Source organism: Phocoena phocoena, chromosome 14 (assembly GCF_963924675.1).
Source record: "Phocoena phocoena chromosome 14, mPhoPho1.1, whole genome shotgun sequence".
Classification (NCBI taxonomy): domain Eukaryota; kingdom Metazoa; phylum Chordata; class Mammalia; order Artiodactyla; family Phocoenidae; genus Phocoena; species Phocoena phocoena.
The window spans coordinates 10,369,940-10,393,315 of NC_089232.1; the positions used below are offsets into that span (position 1 = coordinate 10,369,940).

Genomic DNA, 23,376 nt, shown 5'->3' on the forward strand with positions numbered 1-23,376 from the left:
GACATAACCTATAAGGAAATATTTCACGTTTCTAGAAGCATTCACTTAAGTAAACAGGTTTGGAAATGAAGAATGTTTTTGCCATAGTATCCCTATTTTCCAATTTATCTCTGGGCCCCTCTGAGTTTCTTGTATCAGACTTTCTTAAGACATGTGCCTCTTGGACTCTTACACACCCTGAACACAGAAGGGTTTCTCGGAGCTCCTTGGCAAGCAGACGTGAGAGCGTGATAGTGGATAAACGCCACTAGGGGAACCGCTCTGTCTGCAGACGGCGGCCCTTCCTCAGCAGGGCCCATGTCCTGTCAGTGTTAAGTAAAGTCACAGGCCAGCGTTGCACAGAAATCTTACCAGATCTCTGCTAAGAGAGTCGCATGATCCTTTTTCTTCTTAGCTGAATTATTTCTTCTTTACCACCCATTTTTACCCTGGGGAACATCTAGGGGAGTGTGTGTGTGTGTGTGTGTGTGTGTGTGTGTGTGTGTGTGTCTATGGTTAGGGAGGTCAGAGGGGAATCATATATACATTTTTTTAAATGACCAGGCCTGGGATTCTCTGAGCATCCTCGCATTGCAGCCACAGCCCAGGGCATGGGTGACTATATTCTAGCATCAATTTAGAATGTTATTAACTTCCTCAGGGCACTGATATGCACATTACTTATAATGAAAAGAGAGTGGTATTTAGGGCTGGAGAACCCTAGGTTTGAATCCTAGCTCTGTCCTAACATAAGTGAGACCTTGACTTAGGTATGCAACCTCAGTTGAGCCTCAGTTTCCCCATCTGCAAAGTGGGGATATGATTTCCTATTTCATACAGTCGTTGTGAGGATCAAGTCAGATGATAAATGCAGAAGCTCTTTGTTTATAGTAGTTGCTTCATACGATTAGGTTTCTTTTCAGCCAAGTGCGATTAAACACATGGTGGTTTCCACGTTTTGTCAATTTGCCCAGCTCAACGGCTTCAGTTCTGAGGTTGCATGGTCTTTCCTGTTTGCTGTAACATGAGGCCCAATGCAACATCTTTTGCATGTGCAGGATTTATTGAGGAAACAAGGATGTTTAGACATTATAAGATTATTCTGTAGATGGAAGATGGTAAATACCTTGAGCCAAAATTGATCTTTGCCATTCAGAAAAGGAAAGACAAGCCACAGAACGGGAGGAAATATTTGTAATATGTATATCTGACAATGGGGTATTATCCAGAATATGTAAAGAACACTAAAAATAAAATTCAACTAAAAATAAGATGGGTAAGCCACTAGAACATGGGCAAAAGATTTGAATAGGTACTTAACAAAAGAAGATTGTACGGTCAGACAGTAGACACATGAAAAGATGTTCTTTGATCATTAGTTATCCAGGAAATGCAAATTCAAACCATGAGGATTACCATGACATATCCACTAGAATGACTAAAATTAAAAGGACTGCAAAGATGGCTTGTTGGCGGGCACGTGGAACAACTAGGACTCCCATACACTGCTGGTGGGAGTGTAAAATTGTACAACCACTTTGGAAAATTGTTTGCCAGTTTCTTAAAAAGTTAAAAATACCTCTTCCATATGATCCAGTCACTTCACTCCTACATATTTACTCAAGAGGAATGAAGACATATGTCTCCTCTAAGATTTTTACATGAATTTTCATAGCAGCTTTATTTGTAATAGCTCCAAACTGGAAACAACAAAAATGTTCAACAACAAGTGAATGCACAAATGAAATGTAATCTATGCATTGCATAGAATGGAATTCTAGTCAGCAGTAAAAAGAAACAGCTACCAATACATTGCTCAGTATGGATGGATGAATCTCAAGACAATATGCTCATTGAAAGAAGCAAGACATAACATACACTGTATAATCGCATTTGCATAAAATGCAAACTAATCCATACTGACAAAGATTGATCAGTGGTTGTCTGAAGATGGGGGTGGAGGAAGGGATGGTTTGCAAAAACGGATGAGGAATTTTCTAAAAATCGTTAGAAATATTCTGTAGCTTGATTGTGGTGGTGTTCTCATGGGTGCATAGAGTTGTCAAAACTCTCTACATGGTGCACTTTGAATAATGAAGTCTGTTGGGAATAAATCAATCCTCAGTAATGTTGATAAGGAAAAAAAGATAAATTGTTAGTTTAAAGCAAAAATAGCAATAAAATTTATAACATGTAGAATATATTTTTGTCTCAACAGTGACATCATGGATGGCAGAATGGAAAGGAATTATATATTGTTGTAAGGTTCTTATATTATCCTTGACGTGGTATAACAGTATTTGAGGGGAAACTGTGGTCAGTTAAAGATGCATGTTTTAGGCCACAGAAAAATTGCTGGAAAAAAAGTAGTAACACAGTTTAAAATCCAGCAATGCAATACTAAAGATTATTCAATTAATCAAGAGAAGACAGGAGCATAGGGAAAAGAACATATGGGATAAATAGGGGAAAAATTGCAAGATAATAGTTTAAAACTCAATCGCATTAATAATTACACTGAGTGTAAATGATTTAAACACTCCTATTTTCAAATTGTTAGATATGATAAATTAAGACTGAACTAGATGCTGTCTACAAGGAACCCACTTAAAATTAAAGACAAAGAGGTTAAAAGTATGAGAATAAAAAATTTATACCTGCAAACATTAACCATAAAAGAGTTGGAGTGGCTATACTAATATTAGATAGACTTCAGAAGAAGGAATATTACCAGAGATATAGAGGATCACTTCATAATGATAAAGCAGTCTACTCATCAAGAAGACATAACAATCTAAATGTGTATGGATTCCACGAAATAGCATCAAAATACATGAAGCAAAAATGGAAAGTACTGAAAGGAAAAATTAACAAATCCTAAATTATAGTTACAGACATCAGTCCTTTTCTCTGAGAAATTGATATAATAAACAGACAGAAGACCAGTAATGACATAAATCATACGAACAACATTACTAACAAACTTGACGTAATGACATTTATTGAAAACTCTACCCAGCAAGAGCAGAATACACATTCTTTTTTTTTAACATCTTTATTGGAGTGTAATTGCTTTACAATGTCATGTTAGTTTCTGCTGTTTAACAAAGTGAATCAGCTATATGTATACACATACCCCCATATCCCTTCCCTCTTGTGTCTCCCTCCCTCCCTCCCTATCCTACCTCTCTAGGAGGTCACAAAGCACCGAGCTGATCTCCCTGTGCTATGCGGCTGCTTCCCACTAGCTATCTATGTTCCATTTGGTAGTGTACATATGTCAATGCCACTCTCTCACTTTGTCTCAGCTTACCCTTCCCCCTCCCCGTGTCCTCAAATCCATTTTCTACGTCTGCGTCTTTATTCTTGTCCTGCCCCTAGGTACTTCAGAAACTTTTTTTTTTAGATTCCATATATATGTGTTAGCATATGGTATTTGTTTTTCCCTTTCTGACTTACTTCACTCTGTATGACAGACTCTAGGTCCATCCACCTCATTACAAATAGCTCAATTTCGTTTCTTTTTCTGGCTGAGTAATATTCCATTGCATATATGCGCCACATCTTCTTTATCCATTCATCTGTCGATGGACACTTAGGTTGCTTCCATGTCCTGGCTATTGTAACTAGAGTTGCAATGAACATTGTGGTACATGACTCTTTTTGAATTATGGTTTTCTCAGGGTATATGCCCAGTAGTGGGATTGCTGGGTCGTATGGTAGTTCTATTTTTAGTTTTTAAGGAACCTCCATACTGTTCTCCATAGTGGCTGTATCAATTTACATTCCCACCAACAGTACAAGAGTGTTCCCTTTTCTCCACACCCTCTCCAGCATTGATTGTTTCTAGATTTTTTGATGATGGCCATTCTCATTGGTGTCAGAATATCTCATTGTAGTTTTGATTTGCATTTCTCTAAAGATTAATGATGCTGAGTATTCTTTCATGTGTTTGTTGGCAATCTGTATATCTTCTATGGAGAAATGTCTATTTAGGTCTTCTGCCCATTTTTGGATTGGGTTGTTTCTTTTTTTTGATATTGAGCTGCATGAGCTGCTTGTAAATTTTGGAGATTAATCCTTTGTCAGTTGCTTCATTTGCAAATATTTTCTCCCATTCTGAGTGTTGTCTTTTGTCTTGTTTATGGTTTCCCTTGCTGTGCAAAAGCTTTTAAGTTTCATTAGGTTCCATTTGTTTATTTTTGTTTTTATTTCCATTTCTCTAGGAGGTGGGTCAAAAAGGATCTTGCTGTGATTTATGTCATAGAGTGTTCTGCCTATGTTTTCTTCTAAGAGTTTGATAGTGTCTGGCCTTACATTGAGGTCTTTAATCCATTTTGAGTATCTTTTTGTGTATGGTGTTAGGGAGTGTTCTAATTTCACTCTTTTACATGTAGCTGTCCAGTTTTCCCAGCACCACTTTTTGAAGAGGCTATCTTTCTCCATTGTATATTCTTGCCTCCTTTATCAAAGATAAGGTGACGATATGTGCATGAGTTTATGTCTGGGCTTTCTATCCTGTTCCATTAATCTATATTTCTGTTTTCATGCTAGTACCATATTGTCTTGATTACTGTAGCTTTATAGTATAGTCTGAAGTCAGAGAGCCTGATTCCTCCAGCTCCATTTTTCGTTCTCAAGATTGCTTTGGCTATTCGGGGTCTTTTGTGTTTCCATACAGATTGGGAATTTTTTTGTTCTAGTTCTCTGAAAAATGCCATTGGTAGTTTGATAGGGATTGCATTGAATCTGTAGATCACTTTGGATAGTATAGTCATTTTCACAATGTTGATTCTTCCAATCCAAGAACATGGTATATCTCTCCATCTGTTTGTATCATCTTTAATTTCTTTCATCAGTGTCTTATAATTTTCTGCATAGAGGACTTTTGTCTCTTTAGGTGGGTTTATTCCTAGATATTTTATTCTTTTTGTTGCAGTGGTAAATGGGAGTGTTTTCTTAATTTCACTTTCATATTTTTCTTCATTAGTGTATAGGAATGCAAGAGATTTTTGTGCGTTTTATATCCTGCTACTTTACCAAATTCATTGATTAGCTCTAGTAGTTTTCTGGTAGCATCTTTAGGATTCTTTATGTATAGTATCATGTCATCTGCAAACAGTGACAGCGCTACTTCTTTTTTTTCTGATTTGGATTCCTTTTATTTCTTTTTCTTCTCTGATTGCTGTGCCTAAACCTTCCAAAACTATGTTGAATAATAGTGGTGAGATTGGGCAACCTTGTCTTGTTCCTGATCTTAGTGGAAATGGTTTCAGTTTTTCACCATTGAGGACGATGTTGCCTGTGGGTTTGTCATATATGGCCTTTATTATGTTGAGGTAAGTTCCCTCTATGCCTACTTTCTGGAGGGTTTTTATCATAAATGGGTGTTGAATTTTGTCACAAGATTTCTCTGCATCTACTGAGATGATCATATGGTTTTTCTCCTTCAACTTGCTAATATGGTGTATCGCATTGATTGATTTGCGTATTTTGAAGAATCCTTGCATTCCTGGGATAAACCCCAGTTGATCATGGTGTATGATCCTTTTAATGTGCTGTTGGATTCTGTTGGCTAGTATTTTGTTGAGGATTTTTGCATCTATGTTCATCAGTGATATTGGCCTGTAGTTTTCTTTCTTTGTGACCTCTTTGTCTGGTTTTGGTATCAGGGAGATGGTGGCCTCGTAGAATGAGTTTCGGAGTGTTCCTTCCTCTGCTATATTTTGGAAGAGTTTGAGAAGTTTAGGTGTTAGCTCTTCTCTAAATGATAGAATTCGCCTGTGAAGCCATCTGGTCCTGGGCTTTTGTTTGTTGGAAGATTTTTAATAACAGTTTCAATTTCAGTGCCTGTGATTGGTCTGTTCATATTTTCTATTTCTTTCTGGTTCAGTCTCAGAAGGTTGTGCATTTCTAAGAATTTGTCCATTTCTTCCAGGGTGTCCATTTTATTGGTATAGAGTTGCTTGTAGTAATCTCTCACGATCCTTTGTATTTCTGCAATGTCAGTCGTTGCTTCTTCTTCATTTCTAATTCTATTGATTTGAGTCATCTCCCTTTTTATCTTGACTAGTCTGGCTAATGGTTTATCAATTTTGTTTATCTTCTCAAAGAACCAGCTTTTAGTTTATTGATCTTTGCTATCGTTTCCTTCATTTCTTTTTCATTTATTTCTGATCTGATCTTTATGATTTCTTTCCTTCTGCTAACTTTGGTGTTTTTGTTCTCCTTTCTGTAATTGCTTTAGGTGTAAGGTCAGATTTTTTATTTGAGATGTTGCTTGTTTCTTAAGGTAGGATTGTATTGCTATAAACTTCCCTCTTAGAACTGCTTTTGCTGCATTCCATAGGTGTTGGGGCGTCGTGTTTTCATTGTCATTTGTTTCTAGGTATGTTTTGATTTCCTCTTTGATTTCTTCAGTGATCTCTTCGTTATTAAGTAGTGTATTTTTTAGCCTCCATGTGTTTGTATTTTTTACAGAGTTTTTCCTGTAATTGATATCTAGTCTCATAGCATTGTGGTCAGAAAGGGTACTTGATAAGATTTCAATTTTCTTAAATTTACCAAGGCTTGATTTGTGACCCAAGATATGATCTATCCTGGAGAATGTTCCATGAGCACTTGAGAAAAATGTGTATTCTGTTGTTTTTTGATGGAATATCCTTTAAATATCAACTAAGTCCATATTTTTTAATGTATCATTTAAAGCTTGTGTTTCCTTATTTATTTTCACTTTGGATGTTCTGTCCATTGGTGAAAGTGGGTTGTTAAAGTCCCCTACTATGAATGTGTTACTGTCGATTTCCCTTTTTATGGCTGTTACTATTTGCCTTATGTATTGAGTTGCTCCTATGTTGGATGCATAAATATTTACAATTGTTATATCTTCTTCTTGGATTGACCCCTTGTTCATTATGTAGTGTCCTTCTTTGTCTCTTGTAATAGTCTTTATTTTAAAATCTATTTTGTCTGATATAAGAATTGCTACTCCAGCTTTCTTTTGATTTCCATTTGCTTGGAATATCTTTTTCCATCCCCTTACTTTCAGTCTGTATGTGTCCCTAGGTCTGAAGTGGGTCTCTTGTAGACAGCATATATATGGGTCTTGTTATTGTATCCATTCAGCCAGTCTATGTCTTTTGGTTGGAGCATTTAATCCAATTACACTTAAGGTAGTTATTGATATGTATGTTCCTATTACCATTTTCTTAATTGTTTTGGATTTGTTATTGCAGGTCTTTTCCTTCTCTTGTGTTTCCTGCCTAGAGAAGTTCCTTTAGCATTTGTTGTAAAGCTGGTTTGGTGGTGCTGAATTCTCTTGGCTTTTGCTTGTCTGTAAGGTTTTAATTTCTCCATCTAATCTGAATGAGATCCTTTTTGGGTAGAGTAATCTTGGTTGTAGGTTTTGCCCCTTCATCTCTTTAAATATGTCCTGCCACTCTGTCCTGGCTTGCAGAGCTTCTGCTGAAAGATCAGCTGTTAACCTTATGGGGATTCCCTTGTGTGTTATTTGTTGTTTTTCCCTTGCAGCTTTTAATGTTTTTTCTTTGTATTTAATTTTTGATAGTTTGATTAATATGTGTCTTGGCGTGTTTCTCCTTGGATTTATCCTGTATGGGACTTTCTGTGCTTCCTGGTCTTGATTAACTATATCCTTTCCCAGATTAGGGAGGTTTTCAACTATAATCTCTTCAAATGTTTTCTCAGTCCCTTTCTTTTTCTCTTCTTCTTCTGGGACCCTTATAATTCGAATGTTGGTGCGTTTAATGTTGTCCCAGAGGTCTCTGAGACTGTCCTCAGTTCTTTTTATTCTTTTTTCTTTATTCTGCTCTGCAGTAGTTATTTCCACTATTTTATGTTCCACGTCACTTATCCGTTCTTCTGCCTCAGTTATTCTGCTATTAATCCCTTCTAGAGAATGTTTAATTTCGTTTATTGTGTTGTTCATCACTGTTAGTTTGGTATTTAGTTCTTCTAGGTCCTGGTTAAACATTTGTTTTATTTTCTCCATTCTATTTCCAAGATTTTGGATCATCTTTACTATCATTATTCTGAATTCTTTTTCAGGTAGACTGCCTATTTTTTCCTCATTTGTTAGGTCTGGTGGGTTTTTACCTTGCTCCTTCATCTGCTGTGTGCTTCTCTGTCTTCTCATTTTGCTTAGCTTACTATGTTTGGGGTCTCCTTTTTGCAGGCTGCACGTTCATAGTTCCTATTGTTTTTGGTGTCTGCCCCCAGTGGCTAAGGTTGGTTCAGTGGGTTGTGTAGGCTTCCTGGTGGAGGGGCCTAGTGCCTGTGTTCTGGTGGATGAGGCTGGATCCTGTCTTTCTGGTGGGCAGGTGCACGTCTGGTGGTGTGTTTTGGGGTGTCTGTGGCCTTATTATGATTTTACGCAGCCTGTCTGCTAATGCGTTGGGTTGTGTTCCTGTCTTGCTAGTTATTTGGCATAGGGTGTCCAGCACTGTAGCTTTCTGGTCGTTGAGTGGAGCTGGGGCTTGGCATTGAGATGGAGATCTCTGGGAGATTTTTGCCGTTTGATATTACGTGGAGCTGGGAGGTCTGTTGTGGATCAATGTTCTGAACTTGGCTCTCCCACCTCAGAGGCACAGCCCTGATGCCTGGCTGAAGCACCAAGAGCCTGTCATCCACATGGCTCAGAATAAAAGGCAGAAATAAAGAAAGAAAGAATGAGAGAGAAAGAGAGAGGGAGGGAGGGAGGGAGGGAGGGAGGGAGAGGGAGAGAGAGAGAGAGAGAGAGACAGAGAAAGAAAGGAAGAAAAAATAAAATAAAAGTTGTTAAAATAAAAAATAATTATTTTAAAAATTTTAAAAGTAAAGAAAAAGAAAGAAAGGAGGAAAGAATAGAGCAACCAAACCAAAAAACAAATCCACCAATGATAAGAAGTGCTAAAAACTATAGTATAAAAAAGAAGTAAGAAAAACGGACTGATAGAACTGTTGGACAAATGGTAAAAGCAAAGCTATACAGACAAAATCTCACACAGAAGCATACACATACACACTCACAGAAAGAGTAAAAGCGAAAAGAAAAATATATCGTTGCCCCCAAAGTCCACCTCCTCAATTTGGGATGATTCGTTGTCTGTTCAGGTATTCCACAGATGCAGGGTACATCAGGTTGATTGTGGAGATTTAATCCGTTGCTTCTGAGGCTGCTGGGGGAGATTTCCCTTTCTCTTCTTTGTTTGCACAGCTCCCAGGGGCTCAGCTTTGGATTTGGCCCCGTCTCTGCATGTAGGTCGCCTGAGGGCGTCTGTTCTTCGCTCAGAAAGGACGGGGTTAAAGGAGCCGCTGATTCGGGGGGCTCTGGCCCACTCAGGCCGGGGGCAGGGAGGGGCACGGAGTGCGGGTTGAGCCTGCGGCGGCAGAGGCCGGTGTGAAGTTGCACCAGCCTGAGGCGCGCCGTGCGTTCTCCCGGGGAAGTTGTCCCTGGATCCTGGGACCCTGGCAGTGGCGGGCTGCACAGGCTCCCCGGAAGGGAGGTGTGGAGAGTGACCTGTGCGCGCACACAGGCTTCTTGGTGGCGGCAGCAGCAGCAGTCTTAGCGTCTCATGCCCGGCTCTGGGGTCTGCGCTAATAGCCGCGGCTCGCGCCCGTCTCTGGAGCTCCTTTAAGCAGCGCTCTTAATCCCCTCTCCTCGTGCACCAGGAAACAAAGAGGGAAGAAAAAGTCTCTTGCTTCTTCAGCAGGTCCAGACTTTTTCTCGGGCTCCCTCCCGGCTAGCCGTGGTGCATTAACCCCCTGCAGGTTGTGTTCACACCGCCAACCCCAGTCCTCTCCCTGCGCTCTGACCGAAGAAGCCCGAGCCTCAGCTCCCAGCCCCGCCCGCCCCGGCGAGTGAGCAGACAAGTCTCTCGGGCTGCTGAGTGCTGGTCGGCACCGATTCTCTGTGCGGGAATCTCTCCGCTTTGCCCTCCGCACCCCTGTTGCTGTGCTCTCCTCCGTGGCCCCGAAGCTCCCCACTCCGCCTCCCACAGTCTCCGCCTGCGAAGGGGCTTCCTAGTGTGTGGAAACCTCTCCTCCTTCACAGCTCCCTCCCACTGGTGCAGGTCCCATCCCTATTCTTTGTCTCTGTTTTTTCTTTTTTCTTTTGCCCTACCCAGGTACGTGGGGAGTTTCTTGCCTTTTGGGAGGTCTGAGGTCTTCTGCCAGTGTTCTGTAGGTGTTCTGTATGCGTTGTTCCACTTGTAGATGTATTTCTGATGTATTTGAGAGGAGGAAGGTGATCTCCGCGTCTTACTCCTCTGCCATCTTGAAGCTCCCCAGAATACACATTCTTTTGAAGTGCACATAGAACATTTATCAAGACAGACCATGTGGATTTATAATGATTGAAATCATACAAAATATGTTCTCTGATTAGAATGAAATTAAATTAAGAATAAATAACAGAAAAATATCTGGAATAATCTTTACATATTAGGAAACTAAAGAACACACATAATTCATAGGTCAAAGAAGAAATCACAGGGAAATTAGAAAATATTTAGAATAAAATGAAGCACAACATATCAAAGTTTGTGGTAAGCAACTAATGCAGTGCTCAGAGAAGAGCGTATACCTTTAAATGCTTACATTAGAAAAGAAGAAAAGGCTAAAGCCAGTGGTGTAAATTTCTAGTTTAAGAAGCTAGAAAAAGAGGAACAAGTTAAGCACAAAGAAAGTAGAGTGAACAATAAAAATGAGAGCAGAAATCAATGAAATAAGAAATGGTCAAAGAATGGAAAAAAAATAATTAAGCCCAAAACTGTTTTTTTGTTTCAATAAATAAAATTGAAAGATCTTTAGCTAGAATGATCCAGAAAAAGACACAAATTATCAGTATCTAGAATAAAAGAGAAGGCATCACTATAGATCCTACAGACATTGAAAGGATAAATAAAATCAAATATCATTGTTATTGTTGTTATTGATGTAATGTCAATGTAATGCCAATATATTTGACAACATATGAAATTGACAAATTTCTTGAAAGATACATAGTACCAAAAGTGTCACAGAAAGACACAGAAAACCTGAATAGCTTTGTCTGGCATTACTGGTTAAATCAACCAAATATGTAAGAAAAGAAAACATACTGATTTTACACAAACTCTTTCAGAAAAGAAAAGGAAAAATGAATTTTAGGAGCACCCCGAAACCAAAACCCAGACAAAGACATTATAAGAGCAATATCCCTTATGAGCGCATGTGCTGGGGGCACTACTGCATCCATCACAGGTCTCTGATTGTCTCGCAGGTATGCCGGCATCCTTCTGGACGAGGACATTTTCCGAGGTTAGGAGCTTGTCAGCAGTCGCCCGCTGCAGGTGCTGGTGGCGGGGCTGAAGGCCTACAGTACCTGGGAGAACATTGGCTGCCTGCAGGACTGCCGAGAGTGCACTGGAGGCCTGGTGAGCCCCCGCGGGCCCCCAGTCCTGCAGGGTCTGCGTAGTTACACGTGTGGGGGCTGACCGTGTGGCCAGTGGGATTTGGAACCAGGTGGAATTCCCCCCTGCCCTTGTGACCCTGGATGCATTACTTAATTTTGTCACCTGTGCATGTCCACCTTCTTGGATGCTGCGAGGACTGATGCAGACCATGCTTGTAAAATGCTTGGCCCGTGGAGGCCCGCGGTAAATGTCATGAAACTTGGTGGTGGTGGTTGTTGAGAGTATAGGAAAGGGCCAGTGGGGGTCAGATGATCAAAGCTCTGCTCCAGTGTTTAAATCCCTTGGGGAGAAGGCAGGAGTGACCCCAGGGGTTTCTACCCTGGGAAGGAGGCAAATGGGGATATGCCAACCATTTAGAGAGTGTATAGAGTGTCCCCGGCCCAAGCCTCAGACCATATTGAGCAGTGATGGGTGTGAGGTATGAGAAACCCCAGTATGAATCTTTGCAGAGTCGAGGGCAGTCTGAGGACAGCTGGGATCTGTGCTCTATTCCTCTACAATCCTGAGAGTGGAGGCGCCTGCGGGATGCAGGATGCCAGAGTCTCTGCATCCCTGTGGGAGCCCAGCGCTGGTCAGAAAGGGGACCCAAGTGGGGTCTCTGAGGACAGGATGTGGGGGATGTGTGGTTGTGGACCTGTGACTCGGTGGCATTGCACGGCTGCAGACATCAGCTCTGATGGCATCTGAGGTTCAGCCCCAGATGACAGCGCTGTGTGGGTGACCCCCAGGGACCACACTGCCTCATCGTCCTGTGGGCCAGAAGCAGGCCCTGCAGGAAGAGCAGGGAGGAGGGAGCCCCTCTTGGACCTTGGGCCTGAATTCCATCTTGAACTTGACTGAGTATTTGCCTAACAACAGCAGCTCTGAACCTGAAGGGGAGGCTGAAGAATTTTAGCCTCAGTGAGAAGGGGTCAAGGGCAAGTCCAGGGTGGTTGTAGAGAATAAAAGGGGAGGATGCGTTTCTGGAGAGCCCGGCCTCAGAGCAGCAGAGTCGGGGTCCATGGAGGGGCGAGGAGGGGCTGGGCCTTCACCACCGGCAGAGCCCAAGGTTTCTCCCACATGAACGGTGAGGATGGGACTGGGAGCCTCCTGAGTCCTTTCATCTGAGAGTCACCGTGCTCGCTTCTCTCACGGTGGCTGAGTAAGGATGTGCACGTGGCGAAGAGGACCTTGGTTGGTCAGACGTGCGTACCGTGTCTGTGATGGTGGGGGACATGTTTGCTTTTCCAGTGGGAATGATGTCGGGTCCGCCTGGAAAAGAAGGAGAATAGGGAATGAAGTGACAGCTGGCGCTGGGGCGCAGCTGGACCGGGAGTATAGGTCCTCTGAGGCAGCTGGGGCGATGGCTTATAATGACCTTAAGTGACCTGACACGTGTGAGGCCCCTGCGAAGGGGCTGGTTTCCATCCATCCAGTGGCCCTGCCCGCTCTTGCCCTCCTTCGTTGCCAAGCACCGACCGGCAGTGCAGAAATGACCCCTTCACCCACCATATTATGGAAAAGAACCTGACCGTGGAGGGCTGCTCTTCCAGGCTGGATGCCAGGCCTGTAATCCCACCGGGCACTGCTGCCTCATGAGGCTTTGCTTCCCAGGAGCTCCTCAGCAATGGATGCAGAGGGCCCTGATTTCCATTTCTGTTCCTTCCCTTCTCCTCTCCACCCCCACATCCACCCAACACCTAGCCCAAGGCTATTTGTAGAGACATAAATATTTGTTGAAAGAAAAGCATGAGCGTCTTCTAATTGTTCTAAGTTATATTTACAAACACCACATCTTGTGCAGGCAGGAGGTCTCCAGGAGTGAAGTGTAAATGTCTGGGAGCTCCCGAGATGGTACTGAAAACCACCTCTTTCATGGCCCGTAGGTCTAAGTAGGTCTTGCTTCAAAAAAATGTATTTCAACACACATTTACTGAGTTTGAAGCCAGCAACCCTGGGTATGACCACAGGAAAGTTTTTCCCTTCACTATGCCTCATTTTCCCCATATATAAAATGAGGATAAACTCTCCTTTGTAGTGGTTGTGAGGGTTAAGTTATGCAAAATGATGATCATAAAATGCTTCATAGATGAACCCAGGAAGCAGCAGCTGACATCTTTATGGTGTGCTTACCCTGGGGATTTGGAGAAAAAAAAAATACCACATGGTCTGTTTTGCTTGCCATCGTAAAGATGGATACAGAACCCAGACTGGTATGGCAGGTCCTATGCAGCAGCTGGGGCTGGGAGGGCTCAGTGACATCTGGAGGGGGGCGGGGGGCAGTCCTTGAGCAGTGTCATTTTAGCAATTTAGAGGATGAACGAGAGGCTTCGAGATGGGGGTCTGAGGACCTGCTGGATAAAGGGATACCTGCACACAGGTGAAGGTGTGGGGGTGTGTGGCGCATCTAGAGACACTGGGACAGGCATGGGCTGGGTTCAGGTGAAGGTGCAAGGGAGGAATGGCAACTTTATTCAGAAAGCCAGCAGACCAAGAAGGTGGTGGACTTGTGTCCCAAAGAACCATCTTACCTGAGTTAGAATTCAGGCTTCTTTTATACTAAAATGGGAGGGGGTGTGGTTAGTTGTTGCAGACTTCTTGGTGTCAGAATCCTTTGTTCTTGCAGCTGTCCTTGTAGGTCAGGTCACGAAGTTCCTGTAAACCTTCCACAAGACAAATGTTATTCTCTGTTCTGCAACTTCTTATCTCTTATTTGAGTGGGAAAGTGTTATACCTTTAAAGGTCAGAGCCTTGCGAATGGGCTCTCCTGTATATTTTCAGGCTGTAAGCAACGTTCTTAACTTGTAGCAAAAGCAATAGAATACAAAGGTTAAAGTGAAAGAACAGATCCAATATGGAGTCAGATTTGTTCTTCCCTATTGCAAAAGGGCAGAGACCAAGTCTTTGATCACCACAGCCCTACTTCTGACTATAGTGGGGAGTATCAGTAAGCAGCTGTTGACTGACTAAACAGACTGAATGATAGACTGATAGACAGACTGATGTCCATCAGACAGATGGACTGATGGACAGATGGACCGACTAAATAAACGACTGCCCTGTGCCTCCGTTTTTCTTTCTTACCCTTAGAAGTTAAGATTAATCCACAAAACTTGGCCCCTTTGGTCTTGCCTTGCTTCATTACTACTTCTTACCTTGAATATTTTATTTAAACATCTGACTCTATTGTTAAGTATTTGGAGACAAAGAACACGGGCATTGCCTTGAGGCTACTCAGGTGCAGAAGCCGGCTCTAAAGCCTGTACAGACCCATCCTGATGGCTCATTTGTAGAGTAGTTTAGGAAACAGGGACTTGAGAAGAGGGCTGGGATGGAAAATCATTGTACAATTTATCAAGATGTGACTAATCTGGCACCTAAGTTTTGCCTCTACTTTAAACACACACCCTGTTTAAATCCCGTTTCTCTGGACTGCTAACTTTCATGTTTGTTACTATTGCCTGAAGTGAGCAATGTCTGTGGAAGGCAGCTTCTCTGCCGAGGAAAGCATATTTGAAATCACATTCTTGTATTATTTTCACCAATTACAGAAGTGGTGATATCCATCGCAGAAATTCTTGAAACTACAAAGACACAAAGGAGAAAGTAAATAAATCCCACAATTATACTTTCCCCAGGATGACTGCTATCATTTGCACTATATGCGTTCTATGCATTGTGTACGTATGTGTTTAAAAGTTTATAACCTCTCCTTTTCATCTACGAGCTGATATGGATACCCCTTCCGATCAGTTCTTTGCAGTGAAGTTTTGACGGCTGGTACCATTTATCATGTAGATGCACCATACTTTATTCAACTAATTCTTTAGTGTATGTCAAATTTTTCTTTATTACAAATGACACTATAGACAACATTTTAGTAGCAAACTTTTTTCCCACATACCTGTGATTATTTCCTTGAGATCAATTATTTAAATGATATTTGTATTGTCACCAAAGGTTATACTAGTTCCCACTTCTGCCAGGAGTTGAACACGGAATCTTAATAGTTGCAGGACTACTGGCTTTCAAATTCTTTTGACCGTGACCTATAGAAAAGGGTACACTTTCAGTACCACCCCATATTTACAAACACATATACACAAAATTGAAAAGATAAATTTTATGAAACAGTACTCATCTCACTATTGTGATCTAGTGCTCTAGTATTTTCTTTTAAATTTATGTCATTTTAAGAGAAGCTAGTCATGATGCATTAAGCTGATTTCATGACCTGCTAGTGGGTCATAGCCTGTAATTTTCACAACGCAGCCTGGACTCACAGATCAAAAAAGGACCTTGCTATATAGAGTTGAGAGCTGCACCTCAGCAGAGTGTGTCCACAGTGATAAAAAGAAGCTGGGCTTTCAGGGGAAAATATTTTCTAGCTCAGTCTGTGGGGTGGCTTCTGCTAAGACCCAAATCTGATAATTCCGTTTTCACCGGAACGCTACTAATTTGGCCCTTTAGGATTTAAGATTATGTATCTGGAAGTGGGAAAGAGATAAAGGCCTTTAACTATCTCCTAAGCACAGACACTAATAGAAAATGATCAGTTCTTGCTGGCTGCTGCCTCGTCTTGGATCTGAGGGGAAGACTCATTGAACAGCAGCCTCCAGCGTTTGGACCAGGCGAGAGTTCACGATCCCAGCATTGCTGCTCTTAATCTGTTCCATGGAAACTTTTGGATTCTGAGAGTTTTTCTCTTCATAAATCAGTGTTTCCATAGCACTTGGTGGTCGATTTGAATAACATCATCACTCTGTGTCAGGAAGTCATGAGAAAGTCTTAGGTTGGCTGTTTCTGCAAGAGCCTTGGCAATCACTGCCTTCCCTGAATGTTGCAGGAGTAGCCCTTAGCAGTGAAGTGGATATATACACAGAGTACAAACAGAAGTGAACTTTGGAATTGAACTATATTTCCGTCTTTTAACTCCTTTGTTTCCCAGCTTAAATATTTTCTAACTCTCTCTACCTTTTCAGCGAAGTCTGTCACGTTTTGTGCATAAAGCCTGGGATCAATGAGATTTCATGCAAAACAAGAAAATTTTTTCCAAAATCAGATTCTCAAAGGAACACTGGTTGGAACTTTCATAATTCATGTTCATGCAGTCACTCCGTTGCCTTAATGACTGTTGGTTAAGAGTCACTGTTAAGTGTTTCTAAGTTCTTTCTATGTGTGGAGCAGTGTACTAGGTACATATTCCCTGTCTTGAGGGCCAGGACATGTGAGGGGTGCACACTGTACACCGCATGCAACTGGGAGGCCCCAAGGTTTCAGTCAAATGAGCATTAGTAGACTTTTGTTTCTGACAAAGTTGGAGTAACAGACAAGCAGATATACCCTCCTGACTGAAGCAGCTTAAAAAATGGACAATATGTATGAACTAAACAGTTGGCGAGATGCTGGACGTCAGGCAGTGAGGGACAGTGATCTCTGAGAGAGAGGAAATCAACCAGATGAGCCCTACAGTTGCCCCTGTTTACTGCCGTGCAGGTGTTCCCATGCCATGCCTCACGAGGGGAAACCAAGGCAGAGCCCATGGAGCTGAGACTCCAGGGAGACCCACACATCTAGAATTCACAGGATAAAGAACCGGACAGAACTCAGAGACCTACAGCCAGTCCCCTGCGATCATTCTGTTGACACTGGCTATTGCATAAGTGTGAGGAAACCACTCGAGGCTGCGGAAAGAATCACCCAAAAGGATTAGAGAGAACAGGGACTTCCCTGGTGGCACAGTGGTTAAGAATCCACCTGCCAATGCAGGGGACATGGGTTCAAGCCCTGGTCTGGGAAGATCCCACATGCCGCGGAGCAACTAAGCCCGTGCACCACAGCTACTGCACACCGAAACTACTGAGCCCACGAGCCACATCTACTGAAGCCTGGGTGCTCCAGAGCCCGTGCTCCACAAGAGAAGCCACAGCAGTGAGAAGCCTGCACACTGCAAGGAAGAGTAGCCCCCTGCTCGCTGCAACTAGAGAAAGCCCACACAGCAACGAAGACCCAATGCAGCCAAAAATAAATAAATAAAATTTATTAAAAAAAAAAAAAGATTAGAGGGAACAGTATCTGGTGCTCACACGGGGCTGGGAATAGTACATTTTCCCACCAGCCAGTCCGGAATACCTGAAGACTCACAAATGAGAAAAAAAGAAATGTTATGTATAAAAGACCAAAGGTAAGGAGGACAGATTTCTCATTGGAAAAAATGCAAGCAAGAAAACACTGGAGCAACATTTTTAAAGTACTAAAAAGAAAAAGAATCTAAAGCTCTATACTCAGCAAAATTACGTTTCCAAAAAAAAGAAGGCATAATAAAGACATTTTCAGACCTGCAAAAGTTGAGGGGACTTATCACCAACAGGCTTTTACTCTAAGAAATATTAAAGGAAATTCTTCATGCAGAAGGAAAATAATATTGGATAGAAGTATGGGTTTGCACAAAGGAATGAAAAGCGCCAAAAATATCAATAGTAACTAAATGTGTCAATATATAAAATTTTTTTAGTATTTAAATCTCTTAAAACAAAAATCATAACAACATAGTGTGAGGTGTATAACTTATGTAAAAGTAAAAATGTATGATAGTAAGAACAGCAAGGCCAGAAGAGGAGAAAAAGAAGTGTGCTATTGCAAGGTTCTTGTACTGTAAATGAAGTGCTGCAGGATGACCTACCTGGAAGTAGACTGTGATAAGTTGCAGATGTATACTATAAATCCTAAAGCGTCTACTAAAATAATAAAACCAAAACTTGTAGCCAGGTAGCCCACCAAAGAGTTAGAATGGAATTATAACGGTACTAAGTTTATCCAAAAGAAGGCAGAAAAAGAGGAAATATGGGAGAATAAAGAGATTGTTCAAACAGAAAACAAACCTCCAGATGGCAGATGTAAACCTAACCATATTAAACATGTTAAATGCAAATACCCCAATTAAAAGGCAGAGATGAGCAGGATGGAGGTTGGCTGGCAGGTCCAGACCCTTCTTTTCCTCCCAGACCCTCTGAGGTGATTCCCTGCCCTTTCCCTCTGTTGTGGAGCTGAGGGAAGTGCGGTGAGATGTGGCTCAATGATCCCAAACCTCCTTAGTGAGTCAGGGAGGGGCTGGAACGGGAGCTGGCGGGGGCAGCGCGTGTTCCTGGTGCAGCCGTGTACCTTTCCCGTGCTTACACTTGGTCTGGTCTGCGTTGTGGCTTCTAACCTCCGCGTGTAAGTGGAGAATCCACCAGCTTGGTTTGGACGTGTTGAAAACCCTTCACCTGTCTGGTGGGAACGCGGAGAACAGACTCTGCCGGATCGGAGGAGTCACGTGACTCAGTTCCGCTGCTTCCTTTGCTTCCCACCTTTTTCCTTTAAGGATTGATGGGGTCTGGACTTCCCTAGTGGTGCAGTGGTTAAGAATCTGCCTGCCAATCCAGGGGACACGGTTTCGAGCCCTGGTTTGGGAAGATCCTACATGCCGCGAGCAACTAAGCCTGTGCGCCACAACTACTGAGCCCGTGCACCACAACTACTGAAGCCCGGGCGCCTAGATCCCGTGCTCCGCAACAAGAGAAGCCGCGCAATGAGAACCCCGCACACCGCAACGAAGAGTAGCCCCTGCTCACCACAACTAGAGGAAACCGTGGGCAGCAATGAAGACCTAACACAGCCAAAAATAAATAAATAAATAACTTTTTTTTTTTTTAAAAAAAGGATTGATGGGGTCAACCAAATTTTCAGGCTGTTGATATTTAACTGAACTTGCACATGGCCTCTTTTCTCCACACCCAAGCAAACCCAGATTGAATTTCCTACAATCGGCTGAGTGAGGAGTGGGAAAGAGAACCCTGGATTCCATTTCTGATTCATGCCGGACCGTGTCATGGAGAGGGCATTCTGAGTGGTGCGGGGGCACCTCGTCACGGAAGGGGTGGAATCTCAAGGTCAGGACGCTGTGACCTTGGGCCTTACCCCTGGGAGTCTCAGTTTCCTTCTCTCTTAAAGCCTAGCGCATGGTAGGCGCTCAGTAAATACTTGATTCTCCTCTTCCTTCTTCCTGGATGTGATTCCAGTGAAGGGTCCCAACTCTCTCCCCTTCTCCTCTCCCCGTCCCCGACGCTGACACATTCTACCTGCCTGGGAGCTGCCTGCCTGGGGCTCTTCAGGGTGCAGCCTTGGACCCTGGAGGCAAGTCAGATTCTCAGCAAATCAGACTCCAAAGCGTCAGCATCTGCAGAGGCAGGCCCGGGGCAGCACAGGCTGCGTGGTCCCCACTGCGGGCCGCCCGCAGCCCCGTAGAGCTGCAGCCCCCGCTGCCCCCCTTGGCCCTGCACAGCCAAATTCTTCACAGCGACCTTCTACAGTATCCCTTGGGCCTTGAGTGTTACCTGTGCCTGGATGGCCTGGGGCTGTGCCGTCCAACACTGAAAGACGCCACCCCTGGGCTCACTGGGTCCTCAGAATCAGTCTCCACTGCAGGACTTTAGGCCCCCCTCCATTAGGGCCCCTCCGTGGGCGCCTTCTCATCTCCATCCCCCGGCTGCTCCGCTCCTCCTCAGTGTATCCCCGAATGCCACACAGGAGAGCAGAACTGGCCGAAGCAGCGTAAAGAAATACGTGGACAAAATTGGAGCAAGATAAAGTCTTAGAAGATACCTCTGACCCAACATGATGATAAGGTTATCAGCAAACACACGTCGACTGTTCCTTTCATGTCAGACAGGGAGCTGCTGTTTGCTGTTTGGAGATATAATCCAGCTGGACAATGACAGAATCATTATATTTTAAAGATTGCACAAGAGAACACTGAAACAATTACAAGTGTTTATAAATTAAAGAAGAAAAAGTGGTGTGATGCTGAGCCCCGTGGTTATTCAGTAGACTTCATCCCAAGACTAGATCCCCGGGGAGATGCACCACCACCTCGTTTATCTGGCATCAGCCATTTCTTGGAACACAGCCAAGGCCTGAAATAAGCAAAACAGAACTCTGAGAATCCCAAAGAGATGACACGAAGTCCATGTGCTGAAGCTCAAGCCCTCACTCTACTCGTGAAGGAGCCTGCTTCTGCTGGTCGACTCTCCCATGTGGTTCCTGGTTTCCTGCGGTGCTGCAGACTAGGAAGGATATGTGGTCTCCAAATGCAGACAGCTAGGAGTGCTGGTGACCAAACAAGAGCCAGAAGAACCAGAAAAGCGAAACTCAAAAATCCAAGAGCTCAGGGGGGCAGTTCCCAACCCCAAGGAGGACTTGAAGCTCTTCTAGAAGGCAAAGTGGGCACCAGACAAGGCGGGCTAAGTGCAGGGAGACAGGCAGGCAGGCAGGTACAAGAAGGACTGTCATTCGAGGGCCTCCCTCCATCCTGGATGCTGCAGATTTGCTATTCCCTGGAATACAATAGATAGTGTTTGTTTAAAGGCTCAGCTCTTCACAGCAATCCCCTAGACATGTATCTCTCAAAACAGATCAGTAGGTCAGCCTAACATGGCAGATACCATTTTGTTCCCCATCCAATTTCATAAGGAGAAACAGAGCCAAGAAAAATCCTGGCTTGTGCCTAGACCATTTGTAGCTAGTGGTGCTGGTGGAAGATTCTAAGTCTGAGGGTCATGGGTCCAGCTGGCTAGGAATGCATATGTGGGCAGGGTAGGGGGAAATTAAGGCATAACACCAAGTAACTGGGTAGCAGGGTAGAAAGGGTTCAGCCCATACTCGGAAAGGATCCAGAGCCTGATCTGGCAAACCTCCTAAGAAGGGACTGGCTGAGGCCCAAGTGTTGACCTCAATAGAAGGGCCGTCTCAGTGGTTACTGTAACAGCTTAATCAGCCAGACCCTTTGCTCAGCTCCAGCCTGATTTTTCTAGGGCACCAACGAGTCTCTGACCAACTCCCTCCCTTTCCATTTCATAGACCAAAGACCCCTTTCTCTGGACACACTGAGAGCCTTCAAGAAGAATCCCAATTCTGGGGCTCCAGATTAAGTCCTAGGCTCTGCTCATCTCTGCTGTCTCTTTCTGATTGTAGGGATTTAGAAAGACAGCACAGTAAAAAACACTTTATGATGGTTCATTATTTCTCAATTTTGAAAGAATCTTGCTCCAAGATTAGAGGACTTGGCTCTAATTGTTCAAAAGAGGTTTCCACTCCTGACTCCCTGACATTCCTGAGTCCCTGCTAGGTAAAATGCCAGGACCTGTGTAGTTGTGGCCGCCTTTAATCCTCCAGCAGTCCTATGAGTGGGGATAATTGTCCACATGGGTGGAGGAATTAAGACCAGAGGTACATGCTATTTCTCCAGATCTAGTGAAAGTTGGGGACAGGGGTTCTAATTCAGTTTTTCTAAATCCTAGCCTTTTATCCCTAATTCTGGACCTTGCTTTTTTTCTGGGGGAGGGAGAGGATAACTTTGTTTCTGGCCCCTGGGTCCCATGATAATCTCATTTAACATTATCCACAATTTGTAAACAAGCCTCTGTGTTTTATTGTTAGCCTCTGGTCGCTGGAAAAAAATCATCTCCTAGTGAGAACATCCACATGTCATATTTGTGAGTGTCTTATGTTCACAGGTCTTATCTTGTCAAGCAAATTAAAGTTGGAGGTAGCAGGTAGTAAAACTGACCCTCATCACTGGTAAAGAAAAGAGAGATTACTAAAGTGACCCAAGGACGATCCGTTTAATTGGCAACATTCCTTTGAAGATCTCAGCCCAAACTTCTTAAGGGCGTAAAGAAGGCAATTATAAATTTTATATGCGATGGATAACATCCAGACATATGTGGATAGAGCTGGCATCCATCCTGGGCCAATTTGCCAAATTTTGAATCTACTGTATTCTCATTTTTCCCTCCCTTGAGAGGGTTCATAACTCCTCAGAAGGATTCACTCTATCACATCAAGGAAATATGAATGGGGGAGAAAATGAAGCTTCACAAGTTGACTTCTGAATTTGTGATCATCTCAGTTAAGATTCTTTTGGATGCAAGTAAGAGAGACCCATTACAAACTTGCTCAAGTAAGAAAGGAGAATATATCTTAAGAGAGAGAGAGATGTGTTCTGGAATCCAGGTCTCATGGGGACCAGGAACTTGGAAGGAGTCTAGAGTAGAGGCAGTTCTGCTCTTGGTTTCTCCTTCCCTTGGGGGTATAGTCTCAGGCTTTGTTTTTCTGGTGTCTGTCCATTCTCCATGCTCCTCTGCATATGTGGCTGCCCTTTGGCTGTGGAGTTTATAATTTCTCCATTCTAGCTACTCTCTGAGATGGTGTCTCATAGATTCAGTGCTGAATCCCTGGCTCAGCTGGAGTTGGTGTCCTTCCCAACTCAGACATGTTTGGTTAGGGAATGGGGTCACAGATCATGAACATGGCTGCTGATGCCCCACGTGTACGGGTGGTAAGACAGTTCTCAGATAGTAGCTGGGCAGATGTCTGTTATAGTACATATGATAGCTTTTAAAATATTTCTTAACTAATCCTTTCAGGCTGGTGTATAGAAATGGAGTTGAATTTTTGTAGATGGATCTTATATCCAATGACCTTGTTAAGCTGTCATAACAATTCTGATAATCTGTTTGTGGTTCTTTTGCATTTCCTATGATCATAATCATATTCCCTGTGAAAAGTGATAGCTTGTTTCTTCCTTTACAGTTATTGGCATTCATTTCTTTGTCATATCATTGAAGTGGCCAGAGCTTCCCATACAATGCAATGGTTAGAGAAGTGGTTGATAATGGGCACCTGTATTTTATTCTTGACTTTAACGGGCATGTGCTTACTTTTTCACCGTTAAGGATGTTACTGGTGTGGCTATTCTGCTGATACTCTTTATCATGGTAAGGCAGGTATGTTTTACCCTTAGTTTATGAAGAGGCTTTTGTGTGTTTGTGTGTGTACTCGTGTTTTTCGTTTGGTTTTAAAATTATGAATGGATCTAAATTGTATGGAATTATTTACATTCCTTTATTTCACTGAGATAATCACA

At 43.0% G+C, this 23,376-nt stretch overlaps 1 protein-coding gene across 1 annotated transcript in view; it reads left to right on the forward strand.

Annotated features, from left to right (window-relative positions):
* The window catches only part of ACOXL (acyl-CoA oxidase like), a 364,932-nt gene that overhangs the window by 181,836 nt on the left and 159,720 nt on the right, over positions 1–23,376 (forward strand). The window contains 1 exon segment of the mRNA XM_065891630.1: positions 11,240–11,393. Coding sequence (XP_065747702.1) covers positions 11,240–11,393 — 154 coding nt within the window.